This window comes from Larus michahellis, chromosome 3, assembly GCF_964199755.1.
Source record: "Larus michahellis chromosome 3, bLarMic1.1, whole genome shotgun sequence".
Lineage (NCBI taxonomy): Eukaryota > Metazoa > Chordata > Aves > Charadriiformes > Laridae > Larus > Larus michahellis.
In genome coordinates, this window is record NC_133898.1 from 9,456,635 (window position 1) to 9,471,461 (window position 14,827).

At 35.3% G+C, this 14,827-nt stretch overlaps 1 protein-coding gene across 7 annotated transcripts in view; it reads left to right on the forward strand.

The window, feature by feature from the left end:
* USP34 (ubiquitin specific peptidase 34) overlaps positions 1–14,827 on the forward strand; it is a 135,631-nt gene that overhangs the window by 69,128 nt on the left and 51,676 nt on the right. For all 7 annotated transcript variants that reach the window (XM_074578510.1, XM_074578512.1, XM_074578513.1 and 4 more), the window contains 15 exons: positions 162–316; positions 1,153–1,266; positions 2,087–2,186; positions 2,334–2,493; positions 2,939–3,065; positions 3,165–3,312; positions 6,329–6,429; positions 7,904–8,113; positions 8,732–8,857; positions 9,636–9,758; positions 9,886–9,969; positions 10,298–10,384; positions 11,555–11,755; positions 13,075–13,157; positions 14,486–14,526. In XM_074578510.1, coding sequence (XP_074434611.1) covers positions 162–316; positions 1,153–1,266; positions 2,087–2,186; positions 2,334–2,493; positions 2,939–3,065; positions 3,165–3,312; positions 6,329–6,429; positions 7,904–8,113; positions 8,732–8,857; positions 9,636–9,758; positions 9,886–9,969; positions 10,298–10,384; positions 11,555–11,755; positions 13,075–13,157; positions 14,486–14,526 — 1,860 coding nt within the window. The remainder of the gene's footprint in view (positions 1–161; positions 317–1,152; positions 1,267–2,086; positions 2,187–2,333; positions 2,494–2,938; positions 3,066–3,164; positions 3,313–6,328; positions 6,430–7,903; positions 8,114–8,731; positions 8,858–9,635; positions 9,759–9,885; positions 9,970–10,297; positions 10,385–11,554; positions 11,756–13,074; positions 13,158–14,485; positions 14,527–14,827) is intronic.

The window sequence follows — 14,827 nt, forward strand, 5'->3', positions numbered from 1 at the left end:
GCACTAATGACCAAAACCCCTAGCTGATTGCCAGCTCTGAAAGGGGACAAGTATGACAAAAAACTATTCTGATTTTTCTGTACATATTCCTGGGTTTTGTAGAATATTGCTGTATATTTGATGTTATAAAGGAGGAGTTAAAAATACTTCCCTAATTTTAGGGCTGAGTTTAGAACAAGTGGACATACTGTGGCACTGCTTAGTAGAAGATTCTGAATGTTACGATGATGCACTACACTGGTTTTTAAATCAAGTACGAAGTAAAGATCAGCATGCTATGGGTATGGAGACTTACAAACATCTTTTTTTGGAAAAGGTACGTAGAGAGTTAATTGCAACCTTATTCATTCTAATTAAAGTGTTTCTTTCCGTATCAGCACTATTTAACATATTTTAAATAGTTTCTATGAAGCTTCTGCAGTAGTCTGGGAGGGCCTCACTTGTCATGCAATGATTTTTCTCTGCTACCTGACTTTAAAAATGACTTTTCTTCTTTTTGGGAGGGGCATATAAATGTCATCCATACATCCACTGAAAATACGTACATGCAGCAGTAGAGCCTTTTGCAAGGCCTCCCATCCATTTCGACAGATAACGTTACAAAAATGATGGATTGTGCAATAATTAATGTAGTCTAGTTCTTTCTCAAGGTTACACGGTTTTTGTCCAGTTTTTTAAGCGTGTGAGTCTTTTGAACGGACACGTCATGTATGCTCACTACTTGTCCTGCTCTTGATAAATTAAGCAGCTAATGTTACAACAATAATTTTTGTTCCCCCCTGCGCTGTTACAGTCCAAGTCAGTGATAGAGAAGAGAGGTTTGTTTAAGCCACTTATAGTTTAATTTTTGTGTTGTGTATATATATAAATTGTAGAGATATTGTGTATATATATAAACATATAATTGTACATGTAGTATATATATAAATATAATAATATATATATTGTATATATATAAATTTTGTATTGTGTATATATAAAAAGAGTGTGATCTTTTGCAAGAATGTATTTTAATTGATCTACTATATTCGAATATGATTGGTAGTAACAATGACATTTTTCTGCACTAATGAAGTAAAACCCTGTAATCGCTATCCATTCCCTCCCTGAATTTTTTTTTTTTCCATACTAAAGTGTATTTATTTTATTTAGATGCCACAACTAAAACCTGAAACTATTAGTATGACTGGCCTAAACCTCTTCCAGCATTTGTGTAATTTGGCTCGATTGGCTACTAGTGCATATGATGGAGGCTCAAACTCGGAGGTAAGCCTAGATTCTGTGCTTCTCTTCTTTCTGAGGGAAGGGGAACCTTAAATCACTTATCTGCAACGGCACATCTCTTGAGAACTTACTGGCTTGAATATTGTTTACTGGTTGGAGATAATAATGCCCCAGCCCATAGTGGTGGGGTCCGTACAGATTTCTGCCTTGAGGACAGCCCCAGACGCTCAGGACTCAAACGCAGGACTGAAGCGGAAATAAAAAGAGACCAGTGATCCTGACCTTCTCTCATGACTTTGAGCATCTGTAGATTTTGTCTCCAGAGGTGGAGATAGGGTAGCACAAAGAAAACGATACCTGTTACCTGTGTCTCTTTGTGCAGTTTGTCATATTCTTACCGTAACTGAACTGTATTCACTAGTGTGTTTAAAGAATGGGTTCTTTAGTTTTTTATCCAGAGAAACTATCTTAGAAATAAAATGGTATATAGGATATTTTTCTGTGAATTGATTTGAGGCAATTTTTAATTAAAATTTCTATTCTTGCAATGAATACCAATAATAGTTGTTGTTTTAAGGCTTCATTTAAAAGTATTCCTGTTCGTCAAAAATGAAAATTCACTCTTTTGAATTTTAACGCCTTCTCCTTATGCTTCAAAGTAGGAAGATGTTTCTTTGAAAGTTGGGATTTTACAGTAATTGATGTGTGCAGTGATGAGAGCCCAAGCAGAGGAAAAACAGAAATATTTTTAGTAATTTCATCAAGAGGCAAATAAAATGTCCAGGTCAGAAAAGCATCACTCCCAGTAAAATAATGAGGCAACGTTTTGTTTGTGTGTTTGTTTTCTTTTTTGTCAAAACAGTTGTGTGGCATGGACCAGTTCTGGGGTATTGCTTTACGAGCACAGTCTGGTGACGTCAGTCGAGCGGCTATCCAGTATATCAACTCTTATTACATCAATGGTATGAATTTTCATTTTTTATTTTTGTTCTCTGTTTAAAATGTTGTAAAGAATATCTAGTGTTACCTTTTTTTTATTATTATTCTCAGTTTTAAAATGCACGGTCTCAAAGTTGGGCTTATGTAATTTACTTTAACTGATGTTACAGGTAAAACCGGTCTTGAAAAAGAGCAGGAATTTATTAGCAAGTGTATGGAGAGTCTGATGATAGCTTCCAGTAACCTCGAGCAAGACTCTCATTCAAGTCTGACCATTATTGAAAGAGGACTCTTAATGCTGAAGACACACCTGGAGGCTTTTAGGAGAAGGTAGATAATATATTTGGATGCGGAATTTATTTCCATTCCTCTTATCGTAACGATGAAGGAGTTATGAGTTACTGTTAATTTAAGTAGTAATTTCTTTGGTTTTCTTTGTGTAAAGTAAGGACAGTAGTGGATAATTTTGTAATATTGTAATTAATTGTAATTGTAAAATTTGTAATATATAAGGTTTAAAGAGGTACAAGAATCGGCTCTTCTTGTATAAAATATGGATGTGGTTCATGTTGCCCCATGCCTCACCAAAGAAACTTTTTCAAAGTTGTTTTAGTTTTGTTTGAAAAATAGTGCGAATATCAGTAAATCCCTCTTATTTTGAAAAAACGGTGAATGAGGGGACAAGTTTTGTCTTTCCTCTCATTGTTTGTAGAACATTTGTGCTAAATAGATTTTGACAAAAATACTTTTTCACTGTTTTTACCTGCTTCTTAAGGTTTGCGTATCATCTGAGACAGTGGCAGATTGAAGGCACTGGTATCAGCAGTCACTTGAAAGCCCTGAGTGACAAACAGTCGCTACCGCTAAGAATTGTATGTCAGCCCGCTGGCCTTCCCGACAAGGTAGTTAAAATGTCGCCCTTTTACAAGTACGTCCTACGTTGTTGAATTTCGGTATGTCCACTGGGCACTTAGAAAAATAAACTATGTGTTTTATTTCAGATGACTATAGAAATGTACCCTAGTGATCAGGTGGCCGATCTACGGGCAGAAGTCACCCATTGGTACGAAAATTTGCAGAAGGAGCAGATAAATCAACAAGCGCAGCTTCAGGAGTTTGGCCAAAGCAGCCGCAAAGGGGATTTCCCTGGTAAGATGTAGTACTCGTACCTGTATTTCTTGCCCTTACAAGGGTTCATCCATTTAGAGTTTAGAAGATTATGGTCTTTTTCTTCCCCAGGTATCCTAAATAAAAAAGCATTATGATTTATTATCTTCTAGCTGTAGTTATACTTATCATCAGTCTCACTTTTAATTAATAGTGTTGTTTCTTAAGCGCTGCCATTTATTTGAAGTAGCAAAGAAAATGTAGATCTACCAAAGGAGCTTAGATGTAGCCAAGCTCCAAGTCCCAGTAGACTTTGCTCCATGTTGGTTTTCTTCTCGTTGTTTTAATTAATTATGTTGTTTTCTGTAATTTGGAGACTGTTACAGAGAACCTTATTCTGTGTTTTGTGAAATCTATACATTTCTGGCTCTGCCATTGATTCAGAATTTGAAGTCATAATTCAACTTCATAATTTATACTCTACTTATATGTATTCCAGTCAGGTGTAAGATTTTCCTTGCTCCTGCAAACTGCTTTTTAATTTATGATAATCCTGTAGCAAAAATGATCATTCATCCTCTTTTGATGCACTTAATTTGGAACGTCACCTTGCTCCTGAGATGCTCATTGCTTGCTTACAGGGTGATGAATATGCATCCTGTTGTTGTTCGCTTTCTTTATGTGTTTTGGAGAGAATGAGAACTTCTGCTTTATCCTTTAGGAGGAGGACATTTTCTAAATCCTACTGATGCTACATATGATAGCATTCTTATCGATCGTTGCTGTTCAAAATGTTATTGTTTTCTGAATTATCTTCTTGTCAATGTTTTCTTGTTTTCTTTCTTTCTCATTATGAGCAAGAGTTAGCATGTAATGCATATTATCTCAACAAATTCTGTCCTTGAACATCTTTTTCCAACACCACTGACCATGTGGAAACATGAATCCGGCTTTCTTTTCATAGTTCAACAACTTCTTAAAAAAATCTTTTAATGAGACACACTGTCAGTAAACCTGAATTTTAGACATCTTAATTACCCTCTTTGTGTAATTACCCTCTTTTCCAGCCACTCATCAGAAGCTGTTTTAGTGAAGAAACTATCTTGTTTTCACCAAGTGTAGCCACATAGCAGAAATCTTTATTTTTGTTTTAGGTGGGAGTTTAGAAACACGTGATTCAGAAAATTCAGAATTGCAGTCCAGCAGTGCGGTCATGTTACATACATACAATGTCTTTTTTTTTTTTTTTTTTTTTTTTTTTTTTTTTTAGAATGCCTGTGCTGATATCCATAATTTGGTACACATTTTGTGGATGTTATTTTTTTTTTCTGTGTGTATTACACTAATTGTTAACATACCTTAACTGTGAGAAACTGGAGAACCATAACATTTATATCTGTGGGTTCATAAATCTAGTGTCCTACACTAGGTTTAAAACCTGTATCAAGCCTCTAAGTGCTTTGTCGTGTAATTGGTATCTGTGTTGGCTGATAAATGCATAAAATCCTCCAGTGGCTAAACCTCTTATTAACCAAACTCCTGAAGAAGTGTCTTTGCCTTGTTCTGTGCATGCCACTGTGTGTTTGGAATAATTTAGTCACAGGATTTTTGCTTTTCAACTGCTAATTTTCAGAAGATAGGACTGAAACTAGGACTTGCAGTTAAAACCTGTAGTTTTACTCATTTGTTCCTTATCTGGGGGACTGTACTGTAGATTTTTTTTTTTTTTAAGGACTTTGTAATAACAAAGATCTTTGTGAATTATGGTTCAGTGTTGACTGTTTACACTTAAAAATGTAAGTCATTCTGCATCACAGGTGGCACGTGCCATAAGGTACATAGTGCACACCTCTGTCTCGGTGACCTTTTGCTATGTCCACTTAAATATACCTGTATTAATTAAACAAAAACCAGTGCCCGGTTAAGAACCTAAAATGGCTATTATTTCATCAACTGAAGTAGAAATCTGAACAGAATTTATCAAATTCCAGTAAAAATTGAAGTCATTTCCAGCACCTTTGCGCAAAGTGTTACTTTCATTTTGCCGCTTTTGGGATTCATGAGCAAATGGTATGTCTGAAGTGCTACCAGTCACATCTAACACCCACTGTCTTACAAGGAAATTTAGTTTGAGAAGATGAAGACACTGAAAATTAATGTTAAACAGACTGTTACAGAGGTAGGGTAACTACTGATGTCAAAAATGAAGCTGCAGGTTCTGAGGTGGCCTAAAAGAACCTTAGAGCATTTATTAGTCACAGGTACGTTTCTGAAGGTTTTTGCCATCATGCTTCTGTCAAGGGAATATCCAGGAAGCCAAAACGTGTCTGTAAGTAGTAGGTGCATTCACGTTTATTGAATGTTCCTTTTAACTCTCTTTCACTACAATAAAATTAATAATTATTTTTGTCCATTTACCAGACATTTACCACATGTTTGTCTTGAGGCCCCAATATCTCTTGTAACATCTCTTGCTCATTTGAAATCTGCAGCGCTCAGGGAAATGTGGGATTGCATTTGCTTCTCCCTCTGTCTTGTGAAATCTGGCACTAGTTTGCTGAAGTGCAGAGGATGGTGGATGTTCAGATTTCTTGTTCAGCATTGAGAATGCTTTGGAGGGTGTGCTTGGTTTTCCCTTTTTGAAGTTCATGACATTTTGAGTTCCAACTTACATTTAAGATAATTATTCCTTCTTTGCCTTTGCTGACTTTATCACAGGTGTGTGATACAAAGGGACTTTATTGATCCCAATAGCTTTCCGTTATCCTTCTCTGGCATAGCATTATTTACTACAAAATATGGAGGGCGTGTTTTAATTGCATTGCGGACACTTTTCACTACAAGACTGGGTGAACTGTTACTGAACAGGGTATTTCTAAATACACGCAGACAAATTTAGTTTATTGTAATAACCAGTTTTCATAAGGAAATTGCATTGCAGTTTTGCCTCATTTTAATTGCTGCTGAAGGGTGTACTGTTAAAAACAAGTCTTAGCACTTTCATTAGAAAATGAAGTTATGATTGCAGAAATGTATTGAAATAATGTTTTTATCCTAGGTGGCCTCATGGGACCTGTGAGAATGATTTCATCTGGGCATGAACTGACAACTGATTATGATGAAAAGACGCTGCATGAATTGGGTTTTAAGGATATGCAGGTATTACCAGCATATAGGTAGCAGTCACTGAAAAAGGTTGCTTGATATGTTGCTTTTGTCTTGTGCAGCTGATACACGTAGAGGTGGTGGAGGGTATAGTTTTCTTCAGGAGCATCCTACAGTTTTCTGAAACTAGCTGTTTCATCCTATCCAATGTGTGCCTCCTGTAAGCTCAAATTAATACTGTCAGTCCTTGCTGCTTTTGTCAGTCTTTAAAATAATTAATTTATAATAAATAGTTATGTTAGCGGATGTGAAAACTCAAATTGTGGAAAAAAAAAAATTCAATTTTTTCATTCATCAAGGAAAACTAGGGACCAATGAAAACAAAATAAAGTATCCCCATTTTGTCTGGATTGTTGAACTCCTGTTATTTCCACAGTAGCAGTGACTAGCTCTCCTTTCATGGGTTAAATCTGAAGCATTTTTAAGGCTTTTTTTTATTTTTTTATTTTGATTCAGAGTTCCTGTTAGTGACCTACTCATAAGTTTGATGAAGTCTACAGTATAGAAAAGCCTAATTTGATTTGTATGAATGACATGAATGACATCGTGACTGTTTTAGGGAGCTGGGACTGTAACAGCACTTACCAGCAGATCATCTCATATGTTCTTTCTATATAAAGGAAAATGAAACTCAATGACACACCTTCAGGGATCTGCTAATATACTTTTGGAATGATAATCGCTGTCTGAAACGCTTACGTGTGCCATTGCTGGCTCTTAGCACTTGTAGCAGTTGGTCTGTCTTGACTCTTGAGGTTCCAAACGGAATGATCTGTTGGACTACGTCTTCAATTGTTCATTGCTTCCTTTTGCTAAATGAATTGGGTTAATTCAAAAGCAAAACCAGATTTTAAAGTAAATTTTTCTCGTTAGCATCGATTAATAGAATTGAAATATGGTGCAGTCAGATGAATTCTTATGTTCACAGAACTCGAAGGAGCAGTAACATTCAGTTTAAATCAATATACGGAGGTGATACCTAGTCAGCAGGACGAGTTGACCTGAGAATGGCTTCCCGCAACGTGGTTATGCGAGCATAACAAATGTCTGCTTTTCCAGCTGCACTGCTATTTGCGTTGCTACCCCCTCGCTAGCATTATTCTGGTCCTTTGAGCCAATTTATCTCATTTTTCCTTTGGGTTAGTTTTTGTACCATTTCATTAATGTACTGAGAAGTCAGAACTTGAGTCTCCCCAGCCTGAATGGCAAAATTACGGATGCCAGACAAGGAAACAGGACTGTCTGCTGTAACAACAGCAAACAGCGTATGCAACTGCACCATGAATGCCTTCAGTGAAAGCTTTAAGCCAAACCAAGCTTTAATTATGGCAGGTGCTTGAAATACCGCTCAGCAAAGATTTGACAACAAAGATATCGATGTATCTGTAAGTTCTTAATTCTGATCTTGTTGAAAACATTCTGTGGTTTTAGCATATGTGTTTTTCAAATTGTTTCTCTTTGTGTCTAGATGGTGTTTGTATCCCTGGGCGCACCAAGGAGAGAACGTAAAGGGGAAGGTGTTCAGCTTCCAGCATCTTGCCTACCTCCTCCTCAGAAGGACAACATTCCGATGCTTCTACTCCTGCAAGAACCTCACCTTACCACCCTTTTTGATTTGTTAGAGATGCTTGCCTCTTTTAAGCCTCCTTCTGGAGAAGTGGCTATGGAAGATAGTGAGGTAGAGTAACTTTATTAGAATAATTACATTTAAGTCTTATTTAATTGGATCTATTTGTTCTGTCCAGCCTACATCTTGTGTAGTCTATCCAATTGGTAGATATGTTTATTGTCTGTATATTCACATTTCATGTATGCTATAATCATTATGATTTTTCTGATTCTCTTAACAACATTGTTCTGATATATTTAAAATGTTTTAAATATTGTAGAAGCTATAAAAAAAGTAATTCTTAAGAAAGAATATTGAATATTTAAATAGATGTGACTAATAATGGGAATAGGCTGGAAGAAAGGTCAGTAAAGGTTTTATTGCAAAACCTCAAGTTTTAGGTCTTCTATGCCATCATTATCTTGTGGGAAATTAAATAACTACTAGTATATTCAAATCAGTAGTTTATTAAGTTTTATTTACACTCAAATATTTCAAAATACGTGATAACGGTGTAAAGATAATGAACTTGCAGCTTCAGGGAGACTTCAACTATCACGTTCTATTTAAGAATCTATATTAGATAGGAAACAGCTTCTTAGTTAAGAATAAACACATTTTTGTACTTGGAAATCTTATTTTCATAATGAAATTCACAATAAGAAAGGTTGTTCTATGGTTTGTCAGAGTGCAAGGTGTGAAGAACTCCATCTCCATGCAGAAAACTTATCCAGACGTGTCTGGGAACTGTTAATGCTTCTGCCAACGTGCCCTAATATGTTGCAGGCATTCCAGAATATTTCAGATGAGCAGGTAAACAAAGAATGCTTTTTTTTACATGTTTATCTTTATTATACATGAATGTTCTAGTGTCTAGTGTTTCAGTTGAAATTTACCCAAAGAGGAATGTTAAATAGTAAGTATGCTGCAACACAAGTAAACCTAATAAGCAAACCTAATAATTCTTACAAAATTAAACTAAACAGAGATGTCAGGTTAGTTCCCTGAAGTTTATTTTTATGATTTATTTAAAAAAAAAAAAATAAATGAAAAGAGTAGTCAATACTAATTGTCACAATCTTTTGGTTTGAATTGAAACAGCAGTTTCTTCACTTACGGCCCTGCTTTAACATTATGACTGTCGCGATAGCAATCCTTTTGTACTCTCTTCTAGAATTTCAAAACATAGCTACTTACCTAATTGGTTTTCTGCCCTGTAGACGGAAATTTGGCTCTTTTTAAGTTGTGGAAATTAAGTATTAGCAGTTTTTAGATATTATGGTTCTTTATGGACACATGCATCAAAATTTTGGTGAAAGTTATAATTTAGAGTCTAACTTTTGGCTTCTTCTACTTTAAAGTGGTGTGTACATTAGCTTTGGAGGTTTATTCAAATTTCATTGCTGAATTCACATTATTCAAATTGTTAGTCATGTATAGAAATATGCTTTAAAATGTCTAATTTCAAACAATAGATGAAAATAAAAACCAAATCATTTGTCCACGCCACTTTAAAAATCCTCTCCTTGCATTTTTTTAGATAGATCAGCATTGCGTATAATTGTGTTAATTGCTTTCTGTCTTTTTTAAGAGTAATGATGGCTTTAGCTGGAAGGATCTTCTGCGAATAAAAAGTGCCCATAAACTTTTGTACGCCCTGGAAATTATTGAAGCTTTGGGAAAGCCCAACAGGAGAATAAGACGTGAATCTACGGTAATAGAGTTCCTTGCACAGAATATGTGTTTTTTCTCTCTGAACCAAAGTATATCTTGATGAGTTATTTCATAGTATATTAATTCTTTAACTGTTTTTACAATGAATTGTTCTTGTTTCTCTTTAGGGAAGTTATAGTGATCTCTACCCAGATTCAGATGATTCCAGTGAAGACCAAATAGAAAATAGTAAAAACACATGGAGCTGCAAGGTTTGATTTTCTTACAGTATTCTGTGATACCTAATACAGCTTTCCAAAAAGGATATAAAATGAAAACCCATTTAAAACATTAACTGTCTTAAAGTTTTTGGTCTCAAATTTAGGTATAATGTTTTAAAGTTTTCTGTGTTAGTAGGCCTGTAAATTTGTCATAGTTGTGTACAACTATTTCTTTTGGTTTTCGTAATATATCCAGCTGAATAGTGTATCAGATTTATTTTTTCTAATTTATTTATAAAGCTTAGGTTGGTATCTAACTGAACTTAGTGATATGTCCGTATTTGCTTTTTCTCACATTGGTTCCATAATATACTTGCAGTTTGTTGCTGCTGGAGGGCTCCAACAGTTACTAGAAATTTTCAATTCTGGAATCTTAGAGCCCAAAGAACAGGAATCGTGGACTGTGGTAGGTGTTTATTCACCCTTTTTCTCCAGAATAACGTAGCTGTCATTTATAAAGACTTCATTACTTTCAGCCTTTGTAATAGTTACTTTCCTGTAGTAAGTGAAATAAATTAATTTTATAATTGAAACCACCAGAGTCCGTGCAAAGCAGCTTTTTGTTGAATATTTTATATTCCTGGAAGAATTTATTTTCTTTAAAAAAAAAATCTTCATGCTTCTGCTTTTTTATGTTTTAAAACCACCCTTTGTATTTTTCTATGTGTTTTTGGTTTAATTTTTTGTCCAGTTTTAAAAAACTCCTGGTTTGTAGAACATAGAATTGTAGATCATGGGAACACCTTAGAGGAAAAAACAATCTGGGTTCCATTTTTAGGAATGATTGGAACTGCATTGCATATCACATTTTTTTTTTTAAAAAGTCAAAATTTGAAGGGAGGTACTCCTTCAAACAAGAAGGGAGTACTTTACTTTTGCCTTTTTTCTGCTTGTTCTAGGGAAGGTTGTTATTTGGAAGCTTTTATTATAGTCTGTTTTTAAAAGCAGTAATCTGTGAGTTATCTTCCCCTCTGAAGAATTACCATTTTCCCTTGTTGGCACTGAGGCAAAAGCGGTAGCACGCCGTGGCTATGGTGTTAATAAGACATCTTTCAATAATGAACATCATTACTAGCCACGGCCTCGCAGCTGAGAGCCGCGAAAACTCATCTCAAGGGTTACCAAATGCATCAGTGGTTTTCATCTAACAAGGGATGTTGCAATACAAAATGGTATTTTTAAAGTAGTAGCTATTGTTTCTGCATGGTTAAATGTATTAAACTTGAAAGCACTTCTGTATATGGTACTCTATACCCCGTGCTATAGTTGAATACAATGCAGGAAAGGCTTTTAACTCCTATACCATTTCCTCTCTGTTATTTCATGCATTGAGTAATAGAATGCCTTGAATGTACCTGTTAATAGGACTATGAAATGTTCTCATTGTAAGAAGTAACTTTTTTTTTAATAGCCTTCCTCTTTAGTGTCTATTCTGGTGAGGTTTTGCCAGTTAGTTCTAACTGTTTATCCTTTGTACCTTATGTAAGCTTTTCATTTTGAATTCTGTAGTAGGTGTAGAACTATTTGTAAACTAAGTCCCTGAAAAAATAAAATTTCATTTTCTTCGTATTCACAGTGGCAGCTAGACTGTCTTGCTTGCTTGCTGAAGCTGATATGCCAGTTTGCGGTTGATCCTTCCGATCTGGATTTGGCTTACCATGATGTCTTTGCCTGGTCTGGTGTAGCGGAGAGTCACAGAAAAAGAACGTGGCCAGGCAAATCAAGGAAGACCGCGAGTGACCACGCGAAGGGCCTTCACATACCTCGTTTAACAGAGGTAAGAGATAAACAGAGCGTCTGTTTTGGGAACTTTAGAAAAATGACACCTTTGGTGTGTGAAGCCTTTATTTTGGTAATAATGTAGTGGAAAAGTTACTACTAATAATCTATATCCTACACGTTATTCCCCTCTAAAAAGTATTTTAATTGCTTTAAACTTGGCAGTTTTAGAAGCTGAAATCAAAAGGGTTTTGGTGATTGGTGAGCCCATGAGATGGGAGTTTCAGAATTCCAGTGCTTTATCCCTGTTTCTTAGATTTTGTTTTCCAAATTAATTACTCCTTTTTTTTATGGTAACTTGTTACATAGGCTGTCCCCATCCTCACTAAACCCATTTTAGATCCCTTTAGTAAATGCTAAAATAACTTACTCTACTAAGGATACCGGAGTGAGTGGATGGTAAACTTGTCTAAACCTGTAAACCTTCCTGCCAGATTCCTGCAAGCTAATTTCCTAATGTAGGCCAAGAAAATGGAGTATTTTGGCATCAGAGATATAAATGGATTGCTTTTGGGCACAGGACCAGCTGTGATTGCCAGAAGGCATAGGTCTGAACTGTGAGCTGGAGCCCAGCTTCCCATTTGTCATTGTTATATGTGGGAAGACCTTAACTATTCTTTAAGTATGAGATAGTTTTGACAAAACAGATCCTTACATTGCCAAAGTTACTACGATACAGGGAAATTACCAAATGGATTAAATTTTTCAACATTGGCTGTGTGTAAATGCTGCTACCAGTCTCTATAACTGGTTTTAAATTTTTAATTGTCATTGATGAATATTTTTGATTGCAGTGGATTTGCTGTCTAAATATTTTAAGACTTTTTTCAGATTTGGATTTTAAAATTCTGTGTAGCCTGTCAGATTCTCTAAAGATGAATAATTTAAGTGAATGTATAGTCAATAAAATGTGTTGATCCCAGAGACAGGCAAAGTCATCCTCAACCCTGTCTCAAGCCCAAGATTTTTAAAAGGAAGTGAACAGTCCTTGCTTTTAAAAATAATACCGTGTTTTTACTAAAAGGATTGAATAAATGGTTGATTCTTCTATTCAGTTAAATTGTCTTTCTTAAAGAAATAGAATTAATTTTTTGCCTCTAGACTTAGTCAGTGAAACACAGGATTTTAGATCTGCTTTAATAAAAAACAATACAAGTTTTAACTATGGAGATGCTATGATTTGTCATTTGCTCTTCTTCCCTCGACACAGGTGGGTGTGTTTTAGATTCACAGTGTGTATAATTTAAAAACAGATCAAAAAGCTTGTTGTTATATTAACTGTGTTTTTTTTTTTTCTTTTGACTTCAATTTTTAAAGGTGTTTCTTGTACTTGTCCAGGGAACCAGTTTGATTCAGCGACTTATGTCAGTTGCTTATACATATGACAACTTGGCACCTAGGTACAATATCTTTTTATTTTTATAATAAAGCTAATCAAGTGTGCACATTTTCATCTCTGCTTTAAATAAAGTAAATAACTCTTTCACTTGTAGTTCCCATCAATGCCCAGAGACTTAAATTCCTGATATGGGTGTTAGACTTGCTTTTCTTAGTCGCCTCTTTTGGTATTTATCCTGCCCCTGGAGGAGGAGGGAGAGAGAGGAGAGTGGTGAGAACTCTCAATTGTCGTCAGTGATAGAAAAATCAATTAACTAAACAAATTATGAGAAGTGTTTTGGTTTGTTTTTTTTAAAGTGTAAAGTAATTAAGCATCATAGAATGCCTTGTTGTTTAACCAGTTGTTCTCCAGGGTATGACACGCAGCAACGAAATATATATGGTATGCTCTCACAAATTTTCATGCCAAAACTATTTCTTTATTCTCTCTGTAGCAATTGGCATCTCGATTTCAAGGCAATATAAAGGAGAAATTAATTAAAAGAAATCCACTTTTAAGCTGCTTATTCATCTGCTGGTTTTGACTTATTTTTCCCATCCTAATAACGTTCGCTTGTTGTTGCTGAAATTACCCGTGGCGTTTTAGTGAGTGTGCGTGTACCAAAGGGAAAAGTTTACCTTCAGAAACAGGCTGTTAGAGATTTTTGTCCGTTTTGTCTTTTTTCCTGAGAAAAGCAGTTCTGTCTAAAACTGCATCATGACAGAGTCGGACTGAAGGTGGGGAGGACGGGTTTTTTGCTACATTTGCTGTTTTAAAATGATTTGATTCCAAGTGATGAATAGTGCATTTGACCATGTTTTTAAAAGATGGTTAAGGATATTCAGAACATTTCCAGTCAAGTCTGCCAGTCTGCCTAACTTTAGCTGAGTTGCAGGAATAATTTTAAATATATACAGTATGGTTTTGGTTTTGTAACCCTTTACTGCAATTTATAAAAATGTAAGCAAATAAATACAAGCACTTAAAATTTGTCTAAAGTTTGCCAATATTTGTTCATAGTGCACTTCTCTGAAGAATTCTAGCTTTCTTCTGTATGGGTCAGTTCTTAGTTCTGTTTTACATCTCTTTTTTGGATAAAATAAAGGGGTTGTAGGTATTTTTTCTTGACTTTTTATTTTGTAGTCAGTAAAGCTTGAAGATTTTCATAGTTTTATTATTGTTGATAATTTTGAAACATGCAGGAAATGAATCTTTTTAAGATAAACATTTTAGTTTTCTTTGTTAGTGGGTGCTTAAGACTAACTGTGTTGTTACTTGTGTGTATTTCTAAATGATAACCCGTTACGTTCTGTGGTAAAGTTCAACTGGCTTTATCTTCTTCCTGTTCAGGGTGTTGAAAGCTCAGTCTGATCACAGATCAAGACACGAAGGTTAGTGCTGCAAAACAGCTGTACGTTATGAACTAATAGTAATGAAAATGAGAACAAATTATGTGTTTGTTTATGCCACTATGAGAATGCTGTAAGATTGCGCTCCTTGGTAGTATTAGGGCTGTTATAATCTAGGTGAGAATACACAGAGAGGCTTTCTTTCTCTGGAAATAGTTTTATATGAATTGAAATTTTGTACTGTGGCTATGCTTTCATCTCCAGAAGAGCTGGGTTTGGTAGGAAACCCAGCTGTATTCTTATCTTCCAAAGAGCAGCATATATAACGCCATAAGAGAGTCGC